This window comes from Ammospiza caudacuta, chromosome 11 (genome assembly GCF_027887145.1).
Source record: "Ammospiza caudacuta isolate bAmmCau1 chromosome 11, bAmmCau1.pri, whole genome shotgun sequence".
In the NCBI taxonomy this organism is placed as follows: domain Eukaryota; kingdom Metazoa; phylum Chordata; class Aves; order Passeriformes; family Passerellidae; genus Ammospiza; species Ammospiza caudacuta.
The window spans coordinates 27,355,411-27,379,832 of record NC_080603.1 but is presented as its reverse complement, the minus strand read 5'-3'; the positions used below and the strand labels follow the sequence as shown (position 1 = coordinate 27,379,832).

Below are 24,422 nucleotides of genomic sequence, written 5' to 3'. Positions count from 1 at the left end.
GCGCTGCCCCACGGCAGGGAAACGGCCCCAGAGCATTTCCATCCCTGCACATTCCATCATTCCATCCCTGCACAAGGGCAATGCCTGGCTGGGTGCTGCCCCACGGCAGGGAAACAGCCCCAGAGTGTGGGAATCCACAAAATCAGAGGGTTTGGGAAAGCTGCAAAAGGCAGGCCCCAGAGACAGCAGAACTGTGATTGGAGCTAAAACAGCAGCCATGAGATTGGTCAGCAGAAAAATCATTTAAACTGTAGAAAAGCAAGGACAAATAGAACAATGGTCTGTGTATTAACGCTTGTCTAGAATAACTCTCTAAGCTGCAGAAAAGTTTATCTAGCAAGGTATTAGGAAGGTTGAAGCTTAATAATGGAGCTCTGTGCATTGTGCTTTAAGGATTACAAGCAGGTATTTTATTCAAAATAAGCAAGCATTGTTTAACCAAAGGTACGTGTGCTTATGTGATTGGATAGAACTACTGTCAATATAGAATATATACTATACAGATATAAATACTGTTAATGTGCTTTTGCTCCGTGTCATTGGTCAAGAAGCTTATAAAGTAAGTTGTAATATTAAGTTCTTGGTCTGCTGCTTGGAATGTGAGCTGCTGGCATCTTCCCATTGTCACAGCCATGTAATGAGACTGATGCTGGAAAATAGCTCAAGGCATGTGCTGAGCCCCCAGTTTCCAGTGGGAATAGGAGCAGTTAAGATCCATTTTCCTGGCCCTGCTGCAGGGATGGCCCCAGGGGATGGCACCTGGTGGCACAAGGGTTTTGGTTTAACCTTTCTCTCACAAATACACAGCCAAGTGTCTGTGGCCCTTTGGCCAAACCTCCTCTTGCATGAAGAAACATCCCTGGGGTCTTTTGTGTTGGTGTTTCCAGCAGCTGGTGAGAATTACTGCTGCTTGTTTCCTTTCCCTCTCCTATTCACAAAAGGAACAAATTAAGAAAGTCAAGGTTTTCTGCTTACAAAACAAAAGAAAAATCTTTGTAGAAATAAGGTCTGGGCAGCAGGACCTGCTTCTGCAAGGGAGAGCCTTTGGCAGGGCCCTGCAGGGAGGTGGGCCCGGGGCAGCTTTGGGAGAAACAAGCAGCAGATGAGAGACCTGTGGAGGGGGAAACGTGAAATGCACCTGGGGGGCACGCTGTGTCCCAGGAGCCCACGCTTTCCCCAGGACACTGAGCTCACTCAGCACAAGCCATGTGGTTATCTCCTAGCCAGTGGAAGTCCCAGTACTGCTGCATATTTGGTTTATTGAATGTGAGATCCAGTGCAAATGGGCACTTTCTGCTAGTGCTGTGGCTCTATCTGCTCAGCAGCAATATCAGAGTGTTCCCAGCACGTGGGAATCCCCGTCGCTGCTTTCCTTTTTCCTGATTTTGGAGGAGGGAACGTGAGCAGGGCCAGCCCAGCCGGGCAGGAGCGGGGCCGGGCTGTGCCCAGCAGCACGGGCTGTGTCTGGGCAGTCCCACACCCTCCCATCCCATTGCATCCCATTGCATCCCCATTGCATCCCCATTGCATCCCATTGCATCCCATTGCATCCCATTGCATCCCCATTGCATCCCATTGCATCCCATTGCATCCCATTGCATCCCCATTGCATCCCCATTGCATCCCATTGCATCCCATTGCACCCCATTGCATCCCCATTGCATCCCATTGCATCCCATTGCATCCCATTGCATCCCATTGCATCCCATTGCATCCCCATTGCATCCCATTGCATCCCATTGCATCCCCATTGCATCCCATTGCATCCCATTGCATCCCATTGCATCCCCATTGCATCCCCATTGCATCCCATTGCATCCCATTGCATCCCATTGCATCCCATTGCATCCCCATTGCATCCCCATTGCATCCCATTGCATCCCATTGCATCCCCATTGCATCCCCATTGCATCCCATTGCATCCCCATTGCATCCCCATTGCATCCCCATTGCATCCCCATTGCATCCCATTGCATCCCCATTGCATCCCCATTGCATCCCATTGCATCCCATTGCATCCCCATTGCATCCCCATTGCATCCCCATTGCATCCCCATTGCATCCCATTGCATCCCATTGCATCCCATTGCATCCCCATTGCATCCCATTGCATCCCCATTGCATCCCATTGCATCCCATTGCATCCCATTGCATCCCATTGCATCCCCATTGCATCCCCATTGCATCCCATTGCATCCCCATTGCATCCCATTGCATCCCCATTGCATCCCACTGCATCCCCATTGCATCCCCATTGCATCCCATTGCATCCCACTGCATCCCATTGCATCCCATTGCATCCCATTGCATCCCCATTGCATCCCACTGCATCCCCATTGCATCCCCATTGCATCCCATTGCATCCCCATTGCATCCCCATTGCATCCCATTGCATCCCATTGCATCCCCATTGCATCCCATTGCATCCCCATTGCATCCCCATTGCATCCCCATTGCATCCCATTGCATCCCATTGCATCCCATTGCATCCCATTGCATCCCATTGCATCCCCATTGCATCCCCATTGCATCCCATTGCATCCCATTGCATCCCCATTGCATCCCATTGCATCCCACTGCATCCCATTGCATCCCATTGCATCCCCATTGCATCCCATTGCATCCCATTGCATCCCCATTGCATCCCCATTGCATCCCCATTGCATCCCCATTGCATCCCCATTGCATCCCCATTGCATCCCATTGCATCCCCATTGCATCCCATTGCATCCCATTGCATCCCATTGCATCCCATTGCATCCCCATTGCATCCCATTGCATCCCATTGCATCCCATTGCATCCCATTGCATCCCCATTGCATCCCATTGCATCCCATTGCATCCCCATTGCATCCCATTGCATCCCATTGCATCCCATTGCATCCCCATTGCATCCCCATTGCATCCCATTGCATCCCATTGCATCCCATTGCATCCCATTGCATCCCCATTGCATCCCCATTGCATCCCCATTGCATCCCCATTGCATCCCCATTGCATCCCATTGCATCCCCATTGCATCCCCATTGCATCCCATTGCATCCCCATTGCATCCCCATTGCATCCCATTGCATCCCATTGCATCCCCATTGCATCCCCATTGCATCCCCATTGCATCCCATTGCATCCCATTGCATCCCATTGCATCCCCATTGCATCCCATTGCATCCCCATTGCATCCCATTGCATCCCATTGCATCCCATTGCATCCCCATTGCATCCCCATTGCATCCCATTGCATCCCCATTGCATCCCATTGCATCCCCATTGCATCCCACTGCATCCCCATTGCATCCCCATTGCATCCCATTGCATCCCACTGCATCCCATTGCATCCCATTGCATCCCCATTGCATCCCACTGCATCCCCATTGCATCCCCATTGCATCCCATTGCATCCCCATTGCATCCCCATTGCATCCCATTGCATCCCATTGCATCCCCATTGCATCCCATTGCATCCCCATTGCATCCCCATTGCATCCCATTGCATCCCATTGCATCCCATTGCATCCCATTGCATCCCCATTGCATCCCCATTGCATCCCATTGCATCCCATTGCATCCCCATTGCATCCCATTGCATCCCACTGCATCCCATTGCATCCCATTGCATCCCACCCCATCCCAGCGCGCCCCGGGGGTGCCCCTCAGCCTGGGCAGCCCCCGGGCCCTGGAGCTGTGCAGGGAGGAGCTGCCCTCCCTCATTCTGCGCCCTCTGCCCTCAGGCACAGACCTGCAGCGCCCGCCCTGGCCCCAGGGACAGTGGGGCTGCCCTGGAGCCGTGGGGTGGAGCTCTGCATAACCTTGTGTGTACCCTTCAGAAGCATCCCAAAGTGTTCATTTGGTGAGGTAAACAGCAAAGTAACCAAATCCTGGGCTTTGCTGTGCTTTTTCCTCATTTGCTATTGCAGTTCCATTTCAGAGTTCAATCCCCCAGTGCCGTGGCAGCTCAGCTGGAGAAGCTGTGAACCTCTGGTGTGGATAATGTCCCTCCTGTTCCTCATCCTTGGCCTGCCTGGTGGCCCTGCAGTTCCAAAATGTCGCTAATTTCAGAATTCAGCCTCCAACACGTGCTCCTGCTGGTGCACATCTGTGCATTCACAGAGCCAGAGACATGTTTGGGCAAACAGATCCAAGCCCCCTCTTGAGGCAAACATTTCCCAAATGGTCCCTTTCCTGTTCGTGGTATTTTGGATGGCCATTCCCCTTCCCAAGTGACTGCCTTGGGCTTCAATTTATCGACTATTTTTTAAAATTTACTGCTTTAACTGTGTGTAAGATTCCTGCTGATTGTCCCTCAGGTTCTTCTCTGCCTTATCTGTTCCCCCAGCATGGCAAATCCGACTCCAGCGAGCTGCTGCTGGTCCAGAGTTCAGGAATTGTGCTTGTTTTTGTAAAATGGGAAACTATATGAGAACCAGAACTAGATGGACAGTGAGAAGGTGGCACTGGGAGGTGTGAGCTAGACAAAATCCTTATATAAGTTTGGGTTCCATCATTTACTTTGAACCACAACCTTTAGAGTGAGGAGAAGCTCAGGGAGTGTTTGGGAGCGTGCAGTCCTGGCTCTGTGTAGGCTCCCTGAGGGTTTCTGTCCTCACCTGGCAGAGCAGCTGCTGTGCTGGTGCAGAGCAGGATCTGCACTCCCAGGAGCAGCTCTGAGCTGCTGCTTCGCCTGGAACAGAGAGAGTGGAAAGCAAAAGTGCTGCTGCCTTCCTGCCAAACAGTAAAAGCTGCATGTTTAAAAGCAAGATTTCAGTCTGAAAGCATCAAAGCAAAACACTGACTTATTTGAGATCCCCTGTTGCCTTATCCTGATAATAATGTTCTTTTTAGATGGAGTTGGAAGGTGTTTTATTGGCTGCTTTAATGCCTTCATGAACACAGTGTGTTTCTGGAGCTGCTGCTGTGTCTTGTATTCAGAAATACTGCATGTGCCATACTTCTGCTTACTGAGTTTCAGAGAATTGCTTTTTTCGGTTCAGGGTATGAACGCATTGTCAAATAAGACATTTGTTTCCATTTACACAACTTGCAATTTGGTAATAAGCAACAGATGAAACAGCAGTGTCCAAATTCTCTTGTATAAAATTTCTTGTGGATGCCATCCCTCCATTCCCCAGAAACAGGCCAGTTTGCAGTCCTGTGAGCAGCATTAAAAGTACAGATACCAACAAAGAAGAAAGCGGGGCTGCACTGCCGCCCGGCGGCCTCTCCCTCCCTCTCCTGAAAGCGTCCTTCGCACGGGAGCCCAGCGCTGCCGTGGGCACTGCGGTGCTGGCACCAAAGCGTTTCTGCCTCTCCTTCACCTGTGCGGGCACGCCTGTGCCTGGGCATGTCGGCATACCTGTGCGGGCACGGCTGTGCAGGCACACCTGTGTGGGTCCCCCCACCTGTGCGAGCCTGGGCATGTTGGCATACCTGTGCGTGCACACCTGTGCGAGCCCGGACAATGTGGGCACACCTGTGCGTGCACACCTGTGTGAGCCCGGACAATGTGGGCACACCTGTGCGGGCACACCTGTGTGAGCCCGGACAATGTGGGCACACCTGTGTGAGCCCGGACAATGTGGGCACACCTGTGCGGGCACACCTGTGTGAGCCCGGGCAGTGCGGGCACAGCTGTGTGAGCCCAGGCGGTGTTGACACACCTGTACAGGCAACCTGTGTGAGCCCGGACAATGTGGGCACACCTGTGCAGGCACACCACTGCCAGGAGCACCCCGGGCACAGCCAGGGCCACAGCAGGGACATGCCCGGGGTGCCACCCCTGCCAGGAGCACCCCGGGCACAGCCGGGGCCACAGCAGCGCTGTACCTGCACTCGAGGCAGTGCTGACACCTGCACCGCAGGGCAGGCTGAGGTGGCACAGTGGGAATCGATGCCCGCAGGCTGCCCGTGGCTGTGCTGGCGTCCCCAGCCTGGAGAGGCCGTGTGGAGGTGGCACCTGGGGACAGGGGCTGGTGGTGCCCTGGGCAGTGCTGAGGGCATGGCTGCACTCGATGGTCCTGGGGGGATTTTCCAGCCTGAATGACTCCGTGGCTGACAGACAAACAAGGGCCTGCGATGCTCTGGGGGTGCACTGGGGTGCCGGGGGGTGAAGAGGGACTGCTTTACAAACAGGCGTTGGGCTGTAAGCCTGGATTGCTGTTACAAACAAGGTGCAAGGTTATAAACTTACGCATATCTCCTTTCCAAACCACAGTCTGAAAGCTCAGCCTGATGTTGCAACACTTATTGTTTGCTGGTTTATTGAGGGGGCAGGTCAGTGCCTGACTGAGTCCCTGCCACTCTGCACGGCTGAGCACACCCAGGCAATCCTGGCTCGGATTGTCCGTGTTGTGGAGCACAGGGATGCAGGGAATGCTGGCTCTGAGCAGGGGCACACGCTGCCTGCTGCTCTTCCTACTGCAGCTTTTACCCTGGCTTTAGCCTGCTTAACGTTGCACTCGTGTTTTTCTGAAACATCGGCAGCCTGGACTGCATGGGAATGCAGGGGGTGGGAAGCAGGGCATGCTTCATGGCTCTTGGTACACTGCGTGCAGGAAAAGCAGCAATGTGACATTTCATCCTTGTATAACTACAGAATGGTTTGAGTTGGGGAAGTGGCTTAAAATTCTCTCATTCCTCCCACATGCCATGGGCAGGGATACCTTCCACTAGACCAGGTGCTCCAAGCTCCATTCATTTTATTGAATGAAATAAATAAGGAGGGAAAGGACTAAACGGAATGTTTGCTTTAGAAAGCTGTGAGTGGTGGGGAGCAGGTGGTGCACAGCAAGCCAGCAGTGCTGGTGTGGGCTCTGGAGAGCACTGGCAGTGCAGGGCTGGTGCTGGGGTATGAAGGGTAAGCACTGCGTGGGATGGATCTGGATTTTAACATCCATGTGCTCCATTTGGCACCCATCCCCTGTCTCACAGAGGTCTTGTGCTGTCCCTTTGACTGAAAGGGCTCTGACAAAATTGGTCCCTTTGACTGAAAGGGCGCTGACAAAATTGGCATAGGGGCATTTCCATATTGCACCTGGTGCTGCAGCTGGTGCTGCACGGTTCCTTTGGGTGCATCAGTTTATGATTTCCTCCATCTGGGAGTGCTGTGGGTTCAGGGAGGTTGCTGGGGTGGTTCACTGGAGGGCAGGGGAGTGGCTCTGCCATGGGATGAGACAGTGGGTCTTTCAAGGTTAAGCACTGTGAGCTCCTGCCCTAAGGCAAGGGTGACCTCGGGGCAGGAGCAGAGCCCCGGCTGTCGCTGCACAGCCACGCTTCCACCTGGAGACCAGCCTGGAAGGAGAGTGGGAAACCTTCCTTAAGTGCAGCAAAATAAAACACCAGTTTTGTGGTGGTTCCAGTCTGGCCTCCTCTTCCTCCAGTGCCGTCCTGGGGGCTCCTGTTCTCCTGGGAGGGACAGGGCAGGAGAGGACTTTGTCCTGCATGCCCCATCATCAGCTGTGCCTCATCTTCCCGTGCCACCTGAGATCTGCCTTCTTTACCTGTGTTTTACCTCTCAGCCCCTGACAAGAGACCTGAGCTGTGCAAAAGAGGACATGGGTTTGCTGCTCTGCGCCCAGCCCTGCGTGTCCACGTGTCACTGCTGGGACCCAGGCCACCCTCACCTGGGCCAGAGTGAGCTCACCTGTGCCCTGGCCGGCACCTGGCACGGCAGGCTGGGTGGAGTGGCCATGGAGCTGTGTTCTCTCTCGGTTTTGTGGGAGTGGGGTCAGGAACATTGGGCTTTCACTGGCTGTTGTGCTGCAGAAGTGCTGAGGACAGAGAGCAGGGATGGATTTTTAAAATACTTGAATAGTTTAGAGGCGCTCAGAACTTAAATGTCTGAAAGTCTGACTAAGGGCCAATCTTCATTTGTGTTTGGGCAGGTGGCACAAGGCTCGGCTCTCAGCTTTCTGTGATGTTCCTGCTCTGTCTGCTCCTCCAAAGGCTGCTCGGCCGGAGAGCGCGAGGCTGCGCCGATTTGCTGCTGGTAGAATTTAGCCAAAGAAATCGCCTACATTTTAATGCGAAAAGGTAAAACCGCTGTGTCGCAGGCTCTGCTCGAGCTCCTGCCTTGCAGAGCGGCAGCTCCGTGCCCCGGGACACCCGGCACGGCTGTGGGCACCTGGGTGTCACCGTGCGGCCCCGCCGCTCCCGTCCCGCTCCCTCCGCCGCCTGTCCCGGGGGGCTCGGAGCGGGGCTCGGTGCGGGGCTCGGTGCGAGGCTGGGGCAGGGACGGGGCGAGGTTCGGGGTTCCGTGCGAGGTTCACTGCGGAGCCCGGTGCGGGGTTCGGTGCGAGGTTCGGTGCGGGGCTCGGAGCCGGACCGGCCGGCTCGGCGGCTCCCGGCTGCTGCACAGGGAATCTGCTGGTGAAACCTGTTGTTTTGGAAGCTGCACAGCGGAGTAACCTCTGCCCCGGGTGGTAACACAAGAAATCACCTCCTGGCCGGGACCCAAGCAAAACACGGGATTAACTTTGCCCTGCGCTGGCTCGCTGGGAGGCGGTGGGTGGGTGAGAGCGGCTCCGGAGCGCGGAGAGGATCGTGCGAGGATGGGGGCCCGGCTGCTGTGCCTGTGCCTCCTCACCGCCCTGCTCGCCTACTACATCTACAGCCCGCTGCCCCCGGAGCTGGCCCAGCCCGGCACCGTGATGCTCCTCTCGGCTGCCATCAGGGCCCTGGGGCACCTGGTGAGCTCTGGGGCCGGGCAGGGGGGTTCTGTGGGCTCGGGGATATGGCACGGGGTGCGTGTGTGTGTGTGTGTGTGTGCGCTGCGTGTGTCACACGGACCCGAGGGCAGAATGGAACGCTGAACTGTGACTGTGATAGAAGGAAACGTAGGAAAGGTTTGGTCCTGCAGCCTTAGAAAGGGCCGTTCAGAGTAGCGAATGGGACATGGGACCGACAGGCACAGACAGGCTTGTCCTGCCGTGCAGGGCTGTGCAGCTCAAGCCCTGCTGCCCGAATCATCCCTGGCTCCTCTGCCCGGCTCCCCCGGCTGTCCGGGGAGGGGACGCTGCAGCAGCTCTCACATTCTATTGATTTCTGTGGTTTCATGGCAATCCACTGGCCAAAAGGCTTGAAAACCGCACAAAACAACATCTCTGTGTGAGACAGCCCTTGTTGGCGGGGGTACTCTCCAGGGCTCTCCTGCCTGCAGGAGCAGGGAGGATGAGGAGGTTTTTGTGCGTCAGGGACTCGTGTTTTGGTCTCGGGGCTGAGTGGTGGAAGATGAGAGCGGCGAGAAGGAAAGCAGCCGTGTTCAGCAGTGCTGGTGCGCTGCCTGCCCTGCTGAATGCCCTGCTGGAGGCGGGCACGGGCAGCCCCTTGCCCTGGCACGCCCGGTGCTGCCCGGCCACCCTGTCCCTCTGCAGGGAGGCCCTGCTGGCCGCAGCAGTGCTGCGATCGCCTGCAAGGTGGGGCTGCGCCTGCTGCTGCTCTCCTGCCTGCCTGGGCACGGCGGGGCTGTGGGCACGCCTTTTGTAACTGCGCTCTCATCTCCTGTGAATCCATAATCCCAAGGGGTGGGCAGAGCCACAGCCTCCTGGAGCTGCACTGGTGCAAATTAGAGTGAGGTGGCCCTAAATCGTCCCAAGCATATCCTGAGTGGCCGTGCAGTTGGAGGGCAGTGACTCGAGCTCACTGGGGCAGGGCTGGGTTTCAGAGGGGACCTGGTGCAGTCTCTCTGACTCCCTGGTGCAGGTTTGAGCACAGGGACACAGTGCCACCCTCGAGCACTCCTGGGCAGTAGAATCCTCTCTGGGCTCCCAAAGGGGGTGCCAAGAGCCCCATGCCACGGCACATGTCCATGCCCTGTTGTGGTGGCTCCTGGGGAGCCCCCAGCCCTGCTGGGTGAGCTCAGGGGCTCTGGGTGCCCCCTCTTTTAGCAGGGAGGCTGGGAACTCTCCCTGGCCTGTTGGTGCTTGTGTCCTGGCCCCATGTGCTGCCAAGCTGGGGAGCAGCCTCTGAGAGCAAACCTGCTCCACTTGCTGTGGAGTCTGAGCCCCAAATCCCTCAGGCATTCCAGGAAGGGCCCTGTGCCCTTGGGGAAGGTACAAAACACAGCAGGAGGGTTTTGCTGTCGCTGTGTGCCATCCCTCCAGAGCTCCCCCCTCCTCAGCCCAGCTCTGGAAAAGCACAGACCCAGCCTGGGCCCTGCTCATGGGCTGCCCCCCGAGGGTCCCCATCCCAATCCCTGCCCCTCTGGAGCCCTGGGCCGCTGCCCCTGCCCGGGCACAGCCAGGATCCCTTCCCCTGCACAGGGTGTGGGTCTGTCCTTGCCGTAGGGACTGGGGAAATGCCTTGCAAAGCACAAGGAAAGCACTCGTGCACAAGGAAAGTGCTTTCCAAAGCACACGGATCCCAGCCCCAAAGTGGCTGGCTTTCCTGCCGCTCCATAACACCCCATGATCTCACACTGGGACAATGAGGATTTTCAGATGAGGGCACCATTTCCTTTTATTGATATGGCCTGGAAACCGCAGGCAGCAGCCCAGTGGTTTTCCACAATGTAAATTGTCCACTTGTGGAAAACAGCCCTGAGAGCTCTGGAAACCCTCAGTGCTGGGGCTCAGGGAATTCCTCCCACCATGGGCTTTCACAGGCTCATTGGAGTCACAGCAGGACTCACTCTGACTGAGACATTTGTTTTTCCAAGATGTTAATCCTTGGGGGAAAAGCAACAACTGAGACATGTTTATGTAAACGGTGTCAATGTGGTGGCTAAAACAGCAATTCTGGCAGGGGCATGTGTGTTTGCTTGTTTTCATGGAGCTGATGGCAAGGACCTGTGCTTCCCTTTGCCGTGTGCCAGGGCCTGCCCACTCATCTCCCTCCCAGTTCCAGCACGCTGGGATTGGCAGGGCTCCCCTGGCATCACCCGCTCCAAGCCTGGAGAGAGGTGGCTCAAAAATGTGCTGACAATCCCTGTCAAGGGCTGCCAGCAGGGGCTGAGCTCTGTGCTATTCCAGCTCCTGAAAAAGAAGGTTATAGCATGGAATCCCAGAATCCCAGACTGCTTTGGGTTGGAAAAGATCTTAAATTTCATCTCATTCCACCCTCCCGCCAAGGTCAGGGACACCTTCCACTAGACTAGGTTGCTCAAAACCTGGTAATATATAGATGTTGATAAAGCAGTTGATTTAAATACAATTTGAAGGAAAAAACTGCACCAGGCAGGGTCAGACTGTATGGCTTCCACTATCAGAGTGGGAAGGCCAGAGGTTACACCTGTCAGCAGATAACCACTCAGTGTGGGGGTTCCACAATCTCCCTGGGGACTATAAAGCTTCTCTGCGAAGCCAAACTCCAAACAGGTTCTGCACCAGGCTTGGCTGTTTTCTTCCTTTTAAAACCCCAACCTGCTCTGAATTTCATCTGTTTTCACCTTCAGATAACATGTAAGAGCTTGGCTTTATTTCTTATTGTTTCAGCTGTGATGTGGTGAGGCTGGGGTGGGAAGAGGGTCACGTCCCATTGCCGGGGTGCTGGTGGAGGAGCCCAGGTGCTGGTGCCAGCAGCAGTGCAGGGGCTCTGGGTGGCTCTGCAGTGCTCCCTGGGCTGTCCCCACACCACGCTGGTGCCAGCAGCAGGCCAGGGGCTGTGGTGGCTCTCTGTGGGACAATGCTGGTGCTGGTGGCTCACTGAGCTGACACTGGGCTGCAGAGGTGACCCGCATGAACGCCGAGCACAAGTCTGGGTGTGGCACGGAGCAGTAGCCCTGGCTCTGGCCGGGCTCTGGCCTTGCTGGGCAGCTGGTGGCAGTGTGGGTGCATGCCATGAGTGCTCCTGGCACTGCCAGGCTCAGGTGGGGGCACTCTGCTCCGGCCTGTTTGTGTGACTGCCACAGTGACTTCACACACCGGCACAGAGCATCAAAAGGCTGCAGGGAATTCTATCTGGGAGTGAATAGGCTGCCCTGGAATCAGCTTGCCCTGTCTTGTGCTGCAGTCGGAGCTGGGGGAGCTGCTGGGGCTGATGCACTACATGGAGGGGCTGAGGCTGATCTCCACGGTGGAGCTGGTGGCTCCCACGTCCGACGAGAACGTCACGGTGACGGACACGGAGCTCAGCGGGGTCCCCGTGCGCCTGTTCCTGCCCCAGAGGCCGCCTGCGGGGCTCAGGAGAGCCGTGCTCTTCTTCCACGGCGGCGGCTGGTGCCTGGGAGACGCAGGTGAGCCCTGCACATCGCGGCTGGGTCTGTGCCCACGCCTCACTGCCCTGCCTTTGGTTTCGTGGCACTTGGCACAGGAGGAGCAGGGCACGGGGGTCTCACCAGCTGAAAACAGGGGAGGTTCGGGAAAGTCAGCTCCAAGTGCTGCCAAGGGGAACAGACTGGGCTCTGTGTGTGTGTGCCCGTTCTCACATGCACTGGGCTTCCATTGCAGGCATGCATGGCTACGATCTCATGTCTCGGCGGATTTCAAACGAGCTGAATGCTGTCGTGGTGTCAGTCAAGTAAGAGATATTCTCCTTCCAGATGGGATGAGGGTTTGGAGTAAATTAATCTGTTTCAATTAATCTGATTTTTCAATGTTCCTGTGTTTGATTGCGTGCTTTCCTGCTGACTTACACACATGTGTGAGCAGAGGCTGCCAGGGTGACAGGGGAATTGTGGCTGGTGGCTATTTTGGCTTTAGGGAGATGGGTGGGTAATAAAGCTGGGACAGACAGTTCCCACTTCTCAGAGCACAGAAACAAACATCCCCCAACAGGGAGATGGAGCAAACCCTTCTCTTTATTAACAGCAGGTGCTAACACCCTGCTCTTGCCTCCCCCAGCTACAGGCTGGCCCCTCCGCACCGTTTCCCCGCCCAGTTTGAGGACGTGTACTCGGTGACCAAGTTCTTCCTGCAGGACAAGGTGCTGTCCCAGTATGGGGTGGACCCTGCGCGGGTCTGCGTGGCCGGGGACAGCGCCGGGGGCAACCTGGCTGCAGCCGTGGCACAGCAGGTACAGCACCGACAGTTTGCAGCTCAAAGAGGGTTTGTGCAGCCTCACCACCACTGAGGAAAGCTGCTCTCATGGTCTGTCAGGGTGTCACAGCCTGCGGGATTGTCACAGGGCTCTGGGGACCAGGCAGCTGTGCCTGAGCCACTCAGTGCCATCACAGGAGCTTTATGCCATCCAGACACCTGTCCCCTAAAAAGGCTCCCTGCCCTCCAGAGTCAGGCCTTACATCACTCCAACCTTAAGCTCGTGTTGTCTGGTTTAGGCATGATGTTTGCAAAGGGAATTTTAACTATGTGACTCATAAAGATGCAAATAGCAGGGAAAACAAGCAAACAAAAAAAAACCCTCACTAAATTTTGCGGTGTCTGAGCATACAGTCTGGTGCCTTTTGCACTTCTCCTTCAGCTTTATTAAATAAAGTCAGCACCATGTTGTTGCTCTCTTGAGAAGCTGTTTGGGCTGCAACGAAACCCTGGGAATGGTGGTGAATTTACTGTGGATGCTGAAGGCAGAAGATGAAGGAGAAAATGGAAAATTTATTAGTGAAGAGGGGAAAAGATTGACATGTAAGAAATGTCAATGTTCAATTCGTCACATTTTGTTACATCTCTAAAATGCACAGAATTGCAATTGCTTGAGTTGTAACATCTCAGGGTTAAAAGCCAAACTGATGAACATGCTATAAATTGTGAGAAATGATAAAGAGACCCAGAAACATGAAAGCTTTATGATGTAATAGAAATTTTCAGTAGCTATAGAAAATTTTCTGTCAATACTTCAGAAAGCATCAAAATTTCAGAAAGAATATTCCCCCAAAATCATTATCCTTCAATATAAGAAATAAAATAAAATTATATTTGATGTTTGAGAATTTTTTATTACAGCACGCTGTTCTAGATAACCTGCCTATAGATTCGGAATTTCTTTATCCTGGTTTTATTGATAATCTTATTTTGCTCACGTTGCAAAACGTGCGTTTTCATTCTTCACCTCGGACGATCTGTCCGTGCGGGAGAATCGACACCTTTCCCGATTCTTTGCAACGGGTTCTGTTTTCCTGCAGCTGTCGGAGGACCCTGAAGTGAAAACCAAGCTGAAAGCTCAGGTTCTGATCTACCCCGCGCTGCAGGCGCTGGACCTGGACCTGCCGTCGTACCGGGACAACGCGCAGAAGCCGCTGCTGCCGCGGGCGCTGATGGTGCGCTTCTGGAGCGAGTACCTGAGCCCGGAGCCGGCCCTGCGCGCCGCCATGGCCCGCGGCCGCCACGTGCCGCCCGAGGCCGCGCCGCTGCTGCCGCTGCTCAACTGGAGCCGCTGGCTGCCCGCCGACATGCGGGGCGCCCACGCCTACGAGGGCCCGGCCCTGGCTGCCGCGGGGCCGGCGCGGCGCGTCCCGGGGCTGCTGGACCCGCGAGCGTGCCCGCTGCTGGCCCCCGAGGCGCGGCTGCGCCGCCTGCCCCCGGCCCTGGTGCTGACCTGCGAGCACGACGTGCTGCGCGACGACGGCGCCATGTACGCGGCCCGGCTGCGCGCCGCCGGCGTGCCCGTCACGCACCACCACGCCAAGGACGCCTTCCACGGCGCCGTGACCTTCCTGGCCTGGCCGCTGGAGCTGGCCGTGGGCCGGCGGCTCTTCGACACCTGCGTGCGCTGGCTGAAGGAGAGCCTGTGAGCCGAAGTCAGCCCCTCGCGTGCCCAGGCGGGACTGGAGCTCCGCTGCATTTTGGCCGCGATCGCCGTCCCCCTTTGCGATCCTCGCGGTGCTGGGGCTGGAGCGTTTCCCACCCTGTCTGGCAGGAAATCAGCCTGATCCCAACCCAACGTTCCTCCAGTGCTACCATCCGAACCTCAAACCCCCAGAGTGCCGGGACTGCCCCGGGTTCCTCCTCTGGCCCCGCAGCCTCTGGGATCTGCTGCCCGCTCTCTGCTGCTGCTTCTCTCTCCTGTCGCACCTTCAGTCCGTGGTGTGTGCCCGAGGCCAGGTGCCTGCGGGCACACGGGACGTGCTCGGGGCCGTTCCTTCTGTCCCCTCTGGCTCTGTGGGATGTGGCAGCGGGGCCCCGCTGCTGCCAGGGCTGCAGGGAAGCACCGGGAGCTGCAGGAGGCTCGGGGCAGCTGCAGGGACCTGCCCCATCACAGGCTGCTCCTGCTCTGCACAGCTTGAGGGAGGTGCTTGGAAACCCAGTGGGATGGCTAAAAATTGTGCAAGTGTTTTGGGCTTTGCTTGTTTGTTTCTTTTGGGGGGTTTGTTTATTTGGGGTTTTTTGTTGTGTTGGGTTTTTTGCTTTTTTTTTTTTTAAAGCACATATCTTACTCCTACTTCCTTTCTTTAATCCTTGCACTAGCAGGAATTAGTGAATCACACCAGCACTGGATATTCACTGGAAAAAGGAAGCTGTGAAGGTCCCAGACTTAGGATAACACTGCTGCGTGGTCTGTGCTCTACTTATCTGTTCAGTCTTGTACTGGGTATTCTAATTGTCCTTGAAATTTTTTATCAGATTTCACATATGATTTCTTAAAAGTAGAATTAGCTTAGAAATTTTATAGGCTTGGAAAAGAAACATAGTTCAGCTGGCTATGTGGAACAAATAACTTCTATGCAAATGTTTTGTGTGTTAAATATAAACCCTAAAACTTTTGACTGAAGCATGAATACAAGGGTTGGCTGTTGATTTAAGTAAATGAACCACTGGTCAGGTACTTCACGTATCCTCCTTTTCTTTTGCATAAAAGATACTGAATCTTCAATAATTCTGGGTTATTTTCCTGAGTGCGTGCAGCCTGTTCAGATGGCATGTGTAGGGGATGATTGCTGTTTTCCATCTTCATTCAGATGAATATAAACATTAAACTGGTTTTTGATTGCAGAGCAGTGTTCTGTCCCTTGGTGTCCCGTGCATCGGGAGCAGTGGCAGCCCAGGGGTGGCTGCTGCAGACAGCCCCAGTTCCAGCTCTGCCCCCAGCCCGGCTGGGCTGGGCTGGGCTGTGCTCGAGGGAAGCAGCCGTGCTCGGGTGGGTCTGTCCTGGCCCCTTTGCACACCCCCTGGGTGCACACCTGTGCTCCTGTGCTCAGTCCCAGAGGGTTTGGGGGCTATTCCTCAGGTCCCCCTGCAGCACTGCCAGCACAGCCCAGTGCCCACCACAGCCTGGGCTCCTCTGCTGCCAGACACAGCTCCACTGCCGTTTTATTCCTCCCACATTTGGGATTAATTAACAGCCTCTTAGTGCTCCTGAGGAAGTTGGGCTTGGGGGTTTTGCTCATTAACACCTTTGGTTTGATTTTCTGTACAGTTTTAGGGTCACTTCCACAAGAGTGCTCCCTGGGATGGGCATTTCTGGGTTGTAAATGCCAACGGAATGAGCCCAGCTGGGGTTTCCAGGAGACAACCTTGCTGAAGAGGCTGCTCAGGGGGATGGCTGTGGCTTTGGTTTGGAGGGGACGTGCCCACATCCCATCCCTCAGCAGGCTGCCCTGCTGTGAGCCAGAGGGGCGTTGGTGCTCTCCTGCCCGCAGCGCTGGGACGTTGCTGTTAGGGCAGCACTGGGCTGAGGTGTTGGCCTCAGGTGGCTTTGCCTCCCCTCAGGGCTGCTGGAGGAGCCTGTGCCAGCCCAGCTGGAGCACACCTGGGCCATCCTCCCCATCTACACTGCCACCTGTGACACTGCGCTTCCTCCATCGTGGCTCGGGCATCAGCGCTGCCAGGCACACTGCCTGTAAGGCAGGAGAGAAATTTGTGTTCTAAGGAACAATGCCAGCCAAAGATTGCCAACCTTCCCTTGTGTGTTTTTATAGGATGCTCTTGGAACCAGAAGTAAATGGCTTTTAAGCACCAACACCTAAATATGGGCTCATGATTGATTGGGCTGTGTGTTTTTGTTTAGGTTCCTAAAATAGGTTTTGGGATTGGAAGTGCCTGGTGAGGCACAAAACGAGGCAGTGAAAGCTGCACTATTGATGTTGCTGGCAGGAGAGGCTGGAGCTGCAGTAAGTTTATCCACACCAAAAACAAGACAAACCACCAGAAGGGAAGGCTCTGGTACATCTCCACAAGCCTTCCCTTGAAGGGAGGATGGGGTTTGGTGGTTGACAGTCAAGGACAAAGCTCAGCCTCGCCATGGTGGGTCCACAACCCCGTTATGAGCCAGCTCTGGGTGCAGAGATCAAACCCTCCAAGGACGCCCAAGCACAGGGACACTGGTCACAGATGCTCCTGCCACAGGGTGCAGTGGGAGCTGCATGAACAGAGGGGCTTCATGCTTGCAGGTGAGTCAAGGAGGAAATGAAGCATCCTCAAAATATCCCCACCAATCTGGGCTTCCCCATCACCCTTTTCTTAAGAATCCTTAACTTTTTGTTGCAGTACTACACCGGTTAAAAAACCCAAAAAATCCCCAACAAACCACCCCCGAAACCCCAAACCCCAGAACTGGACAGTGCTCTTGTGTTTCTGGTGGTTTTGGCAGTGTTGGTTGATTGCTCCTGGTGTGCTCAGCCGGGCCCTTGTTCCTGAGGAGGGCTCGGGGAGGGTCCCAAGGCTGCCACCACTGCTCACCCCATGGAGATCTGGGGTCCCTGCTGGTTCCTGGGCTGGAGCCTGGGCTGGAGCCCCATCAGAGCCCAGCAGCACCCAACCTGCCCTGGCAGGAGCACTGGGAGCTGCAGGCCTGCAGTGCCAGCCAGCACAGAGCCCGTGCTGAGCCCAGCTCAGGTGATCCTGATGGACAGGGCTGCTGAAAGGCAATGGAATGCCAGCGTGTGTGACTGGGACAGCCCCAAAATAACCAGGGGATAGAAAACTGCTTAGAAGTACAACCAACTGAGGCAATGGTTGCAGAGCTGTAAAGCAGGGACCAATCTAAGCCTACTGAAATGAGCATTTCTTGCTCCCTCACCAGTTTTCTGAGGAGTTACTGCAGCAGGAAGGAAGAAATGCTCCATTTCTTCAGCCCTATTTTATCCTTCAGCGCAACAGCAGTTGCCTGAATGAACAAGATATTTAAAAGGTGGTAAATGAGAAGCCAGTGTTGGTTATTAGCCATGGGGGAAATTTCAAATCAGCTTTGGTAATGCCTAAATATGAGCTGATTTATTGGCCTTGTCCACAGAGAAAAGCTACAATAACTTTTTATATATATTAATGAGGTTAATATTTGCTAACTGTGAAGTACATCACAAAAAAAGGGGAGGGAAAGGTGGAGAAGCTGTGGCTGCCCCATACCTGGGGATGCTCAAGGCCAGGTGGAATGGGGCTTGAAGCAGCCTGCTCTAGTGGGAGCGTCCCTGCCCACGGCAGAGGGGTGCAATTATTGGCTGTGGGGTGTGGTCACTCCGCATTAGCAGCATTATTGTATTTTTATCTTTGCCAGTAGTTTCTACAGCAATGCCAGTAGAGCAGGGAGCTGTGTGAGGAGCTGGTGCTGCTGTGTGAGGAGCTGGTGCTGCTGTGTGAGGAGCTGCTGCTCCTCCTGCCCCGGCCTGCCCTCCTGCAGCCCCGGCTGTCCCAGGGCATGGGATGGGAGCAGGGGGTGCCTCCCCCCGGCTGGTTCCCCACGGGTTCCTGCCAAGGGGAAGTGCTGTTGGCATCAGATCCGCCTTGCCCTGGTCGTTAATGATTGAGTGAGAGGCGGCGGCGCCGCGCGGACCACAGAGCTGCGCTGGACCCGCGGCGAGGCAGCACGGCCCGGCCATGGTAAGGCTCCACCATGGGCACCCTGCATGGCACCCACGCTTCTGGGGGGGCTCCAACTGCTCTTCCTTCTCGCCTTAAACTGATCCATTTCCTAACAACTTCTGAATTAATGCATCTGTCCATACCGAACTTTCAATTACTGCATCTGTCCATACCGAACTTTCTATTACTGTCGCTATTGAAATTGCTGATGTCTGGGATGTGCTTTCTAGACTAGAATCTCGCTAAGGTGTTGAGTTTCTCCTCAAGAACCGAGCAGACAGGGCTCAGCAGGTGAGGTCTGAGCAGAGTAAAGGCTCTCTGTAGCATTTCTGTCTCCTGGGGGGCACACAGTAAGTGTAGAGAGTTGATGGAAATGGCTTGATGGAGTTTTTGCTCTGCCTCATCATCTCCCTTCGAAATGAAATACAGCTGATCTCTGCTTTGAGGACAAAGACCTGTGAGCAAGTTCTTGACACCAAAACAGCTTTGGAAATGCTTAACCTTAGCTTGAGTTCAGTTTTGATCTATATCCCAGTTTCTGGCATTTGGTTTTCCCTGCTTTCCAGTTGTTTGCTGACACTTTATCCAAGGCTGTCACCAAAAGCTGTCTGTGTCCTGTGGCAGGGACAGGTGGCTTTGCTGAGGAGGGAGGGAGTAAACACTTGAGATGCTGCTCTGTTTCCTTCCCTGGAGATGAAAGCATTTTTTAACCAGCCTTTAGAAAGAAAGCAAGCTCATGTGTGGTGCAGCTTTGAAGGAAGCTTTGGCAGAAGGCACAGGAGATGTGCTCCATCCTCCGTGCAATTCTGGTACCCAGTTTGCAGCACAGCTCACAAAGCGCTCGATTAAGGGCTGGGTTAATTTAACAAACACATCTCTCCTGGCTCCCCAGCCAGTTCTGAGCAGCGCTGCTGCCTTCATCCCTCACCGGCCCCGTCAGCAAACCCCTCAGTGATGAGGCAGGACCCACGGGACTGGAGTTGGGTAACAGGGGCAGATGACTCCACGAGGCTCTGACAGGGCACCCACGGGCTGGTTTCACTTTCCTGGCCCCGGTACTGCCCTGGCTTTGGCCAAGCTGGCACACTGTGACTGATGCCTTCATTCAGGTGATGCTCCCACTTTGAGTTCCTCACACAGGTCTTTGCTCGGGTGAGTTTTCATCTCCTTCTGTAACTCTGATCAGCGTCTGCAAGTACCAGTCCCGTGTGGGAGAGATATTTGAGGTCACTTATCTACTTACCCTGTAGGCTGGAAGGAAATTGCAGGCTGCATTCACTGATTACAGCAATGATATAACAATAACTGTGCTATGGTCTTTTACTTGGGTTTGGTGTTTATTTCTTTTTCTTGTGATTTTCCAGGCTGTGAACGAGACCAGTGGCCATCTTCTGACAAACAGAGTACTGGAAAAGTATTATCTCTCCACCATGTACAGCCTTGAGTTCATTATAGGTGCCCTTGGAAACATCATCGTGGTGTTTGGCTATGTTTTCTGCCTGAAAAAATGGAAAAGCGGCAACGTCTACCTGTTCAATTTATCCATATCAGATTTGCTATTTCTGTGCACTCTGCCAAATCTGGTGAACAGCTACTCCAAAGATCAGTGGGCAGAGAGCACCCTGTGCCACAGCAACAGATTCCTGCTGCACGCCAACCTGTACAGCAGCATCCTGTTCCTCATGGTCATCAGCGTTGACCGGTACATGCTGATGAAGCACCCCTTCAGGGACCACATCCTGCAGAAGAGGAACACGGCTGTGGCGGTGTCTGTTGCCGTGTGGATCGGGGTGATCCTGGAGCTGCTGCCCCTGCTGTATTTCCTGGAGCCTGTCACAGCTGCCAATAACTACAAGTGCCTTGACTACGCCAGCTCTGGGGACCCCGTGACAAGCCTCGCCTACAGCATGTTCCTGACCGTCTTTGGCTTCCTCATTCCCCTCCTGACCATGGGCTGCTTCTACCTGAAGATGGTTTGTTTTCTGCAGAACAGGAGCGAGCAGATCCGCTCCGCCCTGACCCTGGAGAAGCCCCTGACCCTGGTGATCCTCACCGTGGTGACCTTCTCCCTGCTCTTCACTCCCTACCACGTCATGCGCAACGTGCGCATCGCCTCCCGAATCCCGGCCCTCAACGTCTCTGGGGGCACGCAGAGAGTCATCACCACTGCTTACATCATCACCAGACCCTTTGCCTTCCTAAACAGTGCCATTAATCCCATCTTTTATTTCCTGATGGGTGACCACTTCAGAGAGATGCTGATGGCCAAAACAAGACAGCTCCTGGGCAGGCTGACAGCCACTGGGAGGTGAATGAGTAAGCACACCCCTTGTGGTGGGAGAGGTCTGGGAGGAAACTCTCTGAGGGAGAGCATTCAGCAATGTGCCATTGTTTTAGATAACTTTATTTATGCAATAGAATAGGTATGAGCTGATTGTGTTCCTCTAAATGCACCTGTCACCTCGTCGTGCAGGAGATTTCTGCTGAGCTGCCTCCAGCAAGCCAGGAGGGATGCTGTGCTCGCTCCCACAGGCCAGAACTGGGATGCTCCACAGCCCACTGATACTGCCATCAAAAGCCATCAAGGCAGCTCTCTGAGGGACAGCACGCTGCTCTCAGACAGCTGCTCTGTGAGCCATAACCTGGGCCTGGGCCGGGACAAAAAGTGCTTCATGGGTCACCAGGACAGCCAGGCACGCTCACAGGGGCGCTCACACAGCCACTCACCAGGGTATGGAGCTACCTAGCCTCACTATAGCTGTCTATAAGTGCCCGTGGAACCTATAGCCTGAGGCAGAACTCAGACCTTAGTTCAAGTTCATTAGCAGTTGCACTAATGAACCAGGAGCTAATGAGGAGCCAGTCCCTGCCTGATCCCTGCTCCACACAGAGCCCAGCACCTCAGAGGGACTCAAAAACCTGCTGGGCTCTGGTTCTTCCCCCTTCTGGGACAGCCCTGGTTTGTACCTTTGAATTAGTGGCAACCTCTAAAGCTTCCATGACTTCTGTTTCCCTAAACTAATGAGTGAAACTTCTGATCATTACACAATTAACTGTGATGCTGCTGGTTTTGCAATTAAAAATGTGATAAAAAAGATAATATAAACCACCACATTCAAGCTCCACATGCATGTTCCTCTCTGCTTAATTCTTCTACTCCTGAGTGGTACTTGGAGAAATTTCAGTTAATAAAGCTCCAAAGCACCACCAGGTTCACCTGAGCTGGGCTAAGCAGGACCAAGGTGGGTGCAGGTTCCCCCAGGCAGAGCCACCCTTGGGCTGCAGGCATCAGCACAGCTGGGCACAGGCTTTGGTTCTGATTCAGACAGGGCCTTCTTGGTTTCATTTTGTTTTGTCTTTCCTTATTTTGGGTGTGGACTGAAAATGCCTCCAGAACAGGAATTCAGCTGTGAGTCAGCCTGAAAACAGTCCAAGTATGTTTTAGTGGCGGTAAGTGACCTAAAAATAACTGTTCCTGGGAAGAGGGTGAGGGCAGGGCAGGGGCTGGCCCCGGCCCTCCCTGCAGCCCCACAGACACTTTCCCAGGGCCAGCACACCGGGCTGGGCTCAGCCTCCCCTTCAGTGCGACCTGCAGGAGCCCGTCCTTGCAGGGAACTCACAGCCAGCTTCACACCCAGAGAGAACACGTGCATCTATTTCTTATTCGTTCCAAACCCTACCAAACCTCAGGTCCTCTGCAGCTTGGAATGTGTAAAATGTGTTTTTCCTGACATTTAGAGGGAATTTCCCAGGTTTGTTCCCATCACCTTTTGCCCTGCACTGCCCAACTCTGTGCTCAGCCGCCTCTGCTGCTTGCCCCAGCTCTCTGCAGTGCTCTGTGCCACAGCAGCTGCTGCTCTGCAGTGTGTTAATGATAATGATTTGTAAGAGAAGAGCAAGGCTGCCCACACAGGGGCTGTGGGTTCAGGGCAGTGCTGTGTGAGGGGCGGCTGCCCTGGGCACCTGCAAGGGGCTGGCACCAGCACAGGGCTCCTGACCATGTCACTCATTCAGAGTTTAACTGCTCACGTTGACAGTAATGAAGATACTAATTCAGCTGACTTCTGCTTGGTTTCAATTTGGTTTTCACTTTCTAAAAATACATGAGCTGAAAATAGTCTTCGTGGAGCCCGGGAGGAGCTTCACCCTCTGGGCAGCCTGTGCTCTGGCTGGTGAGGTGAGGGCAGCTCTGCAGCCCCCCGAGGTCTCTGGGCAGCAGCCAGGTGTGCAGGCACACTCATGGGAACACCTGGAGCTTCACCTGTTTGCTCCAGCAGCTTTTGGATCAGCAGCATCAGGGTCTGAGCAGAACGCACTACCACCTGGGCGCAGAGCACTGCAGGGCTGCCAGAGCAAGGCGCCTGCAAGACTCATTTTCCTTTCAGCTTTCTGTGTCTTATCGAGATTTTGACCCACATAAGTGAAGTGGAACATTTAAGTGCTGCTTTGTTCATTCTTGCACTCTTGCCTCACTTCCTGACACAGCCACTATAAGAGTCACAGGATGGAAGGTCTCACAACCGTCCAGATGAAGCAATTATTTTATAAATAAAGCAATCCCTCAGTTTGCCCACTGCCTTTTGAAATAAATCCTGTGCTTTTGGCTTCTCCAAGGCTTGGTCTTAGGAATTCTTTTTCCTTCCCAGAGGCCTGCCCTGTCTGGTGAATGCTGTTCAGGGGCAGACACAGCCCTCGTGCTGCTGGCCCAATTCCTTCTTTCTGATGGGACAGTGGGGGCTGAGCTGGCACAGCCCAGCTGGGGGAACAGGGAGCTGTTGCCCCCCCCCAGCCAGGTGATGCAGGGCTGGGCACGGGCTGGGCGGTGTCCAGGTGAGGGGCCAGAGGGGGCAATGGGTCCCACCTGGCCCAGGAGCCCCATCAGACAGGATGTGGGGCCCAAAGGGTTAAACAGGGGCTGTGGTGCTGCTTTCCTGCCTGCACAAGGACCCTGTGCTGCCCGTGGGCTGTGCTGGTGGGGGTCACAAGGAAGGAGCAGGCTGAGCAGGTAAGAATGAGGTGACAGTTCTCAAAAGTCTCTTTTGTAACTAAAGTTACAGCAGAAAAAATTACTGCAGAATGTGGCACTTCTTGGGGAAGGCTGGTTGGGTGATCTGCTGGAGAGAGAGCTTGTACGTGCATTGTGGTGTAGGGCTGTGGTGGGACAGCCAGGTGGAGCCAGGAGCTCCTGCAGAGAAATAAAGGGACCCAGTTTGGTTTATGGGAAATGAGCAGCAACGTGAGGAGAGCTGCTCTGTGCTGAGGCAGGAGGGGTGAAGGGAGGCCTCTGCAGGTGGAGTAACTGAGAGGCAATGTGCAAAAAAACCAACCCTTTGAGCTGGGTTACAAGTGAAACCACGGGGAAATGTCTCTGTAAATGGAGGTACGAGGAGCAGCTGTGAGCCCAGGGACCTGCCTGGAGCTGCCCCGGGCTCTGCAGGGACACACGGCAGGGACACACGGCAGGGACACACGGCAGGGACACACGGCACTTCTGCCTCTGCAGGGACACACGGCAGGGACACGCGGCATTTGTGTCCTCAGCTGGCCTGGCAAACGGCTGGGGCTGTGTGAGTACTCCCATGGGCTCCCTCCATCCTTGGAATGGTAGCTATAAAGCAATTGGGACTTTCTCTCTTTCTCTTTTTTTCTTCAGACAGTCCCCACAGCTCCTTTCCCCGGTCAGCCCATGGAGAGGCTCAGAACAAACACGACTTCACCCGCTGGGCCTTGGGCTGCTCGCATCGCCTTTGTCACTGAGCAGCCCCTGGCACTCGAGGGGTTTCCCACTCTCCTAAGGAAATGCAG

At 54.6% G+C, this 24,422-nt stretch overlaps 2 protein-coding genes across 2 annotated transcripts; both read left to right on the top strand.

Moving 5' to 3' along the window:
- Positions 1-8,510: 8,510 nt before the first annotated feature.
- Positions 8,511-15,812, top strand: AADAC (arylacetamide deacetylase). The gene is made up of 5 exons (XM_058812371.1): positions 8,511-8,681; positions 11,941-12,163; positions 12,378-12,447; positions 12,771-12,942; positions 14,006-15,812. Exons 1-5 carry the CDS (start codon positions 8,544-8,546, stop codon positions 14,612-14,614), a joined length of 1,212 nt encoding a protein of 403 aa, XP_058668354.1. The 5' UTR covers positions 8,511-8,543; the 3' UTR covers positions 14,615-15,812.
- Positions 15,813-17,082: 1,270 nt separating this feature from the next.
- SUCNR1 (succinate receptor 1) lies at positions 17,083-20,929 on the top strand. The gene is made up of 3 exons (XM_058811873.1): positions 17,083-17,209; positions 19,758-19,825; positions 19,982-20,929. The coding sequence occupies exons 1-3, from the start codon at positions 17,083-17,085 to the stop codon at positions 20,927-20,929; spliced, it is 1,143 nt and encodes a 380-aa protein (XP_058667856.1).
- Positions 20,930-24,422: the final 3,493 nt, after the last annotated feature.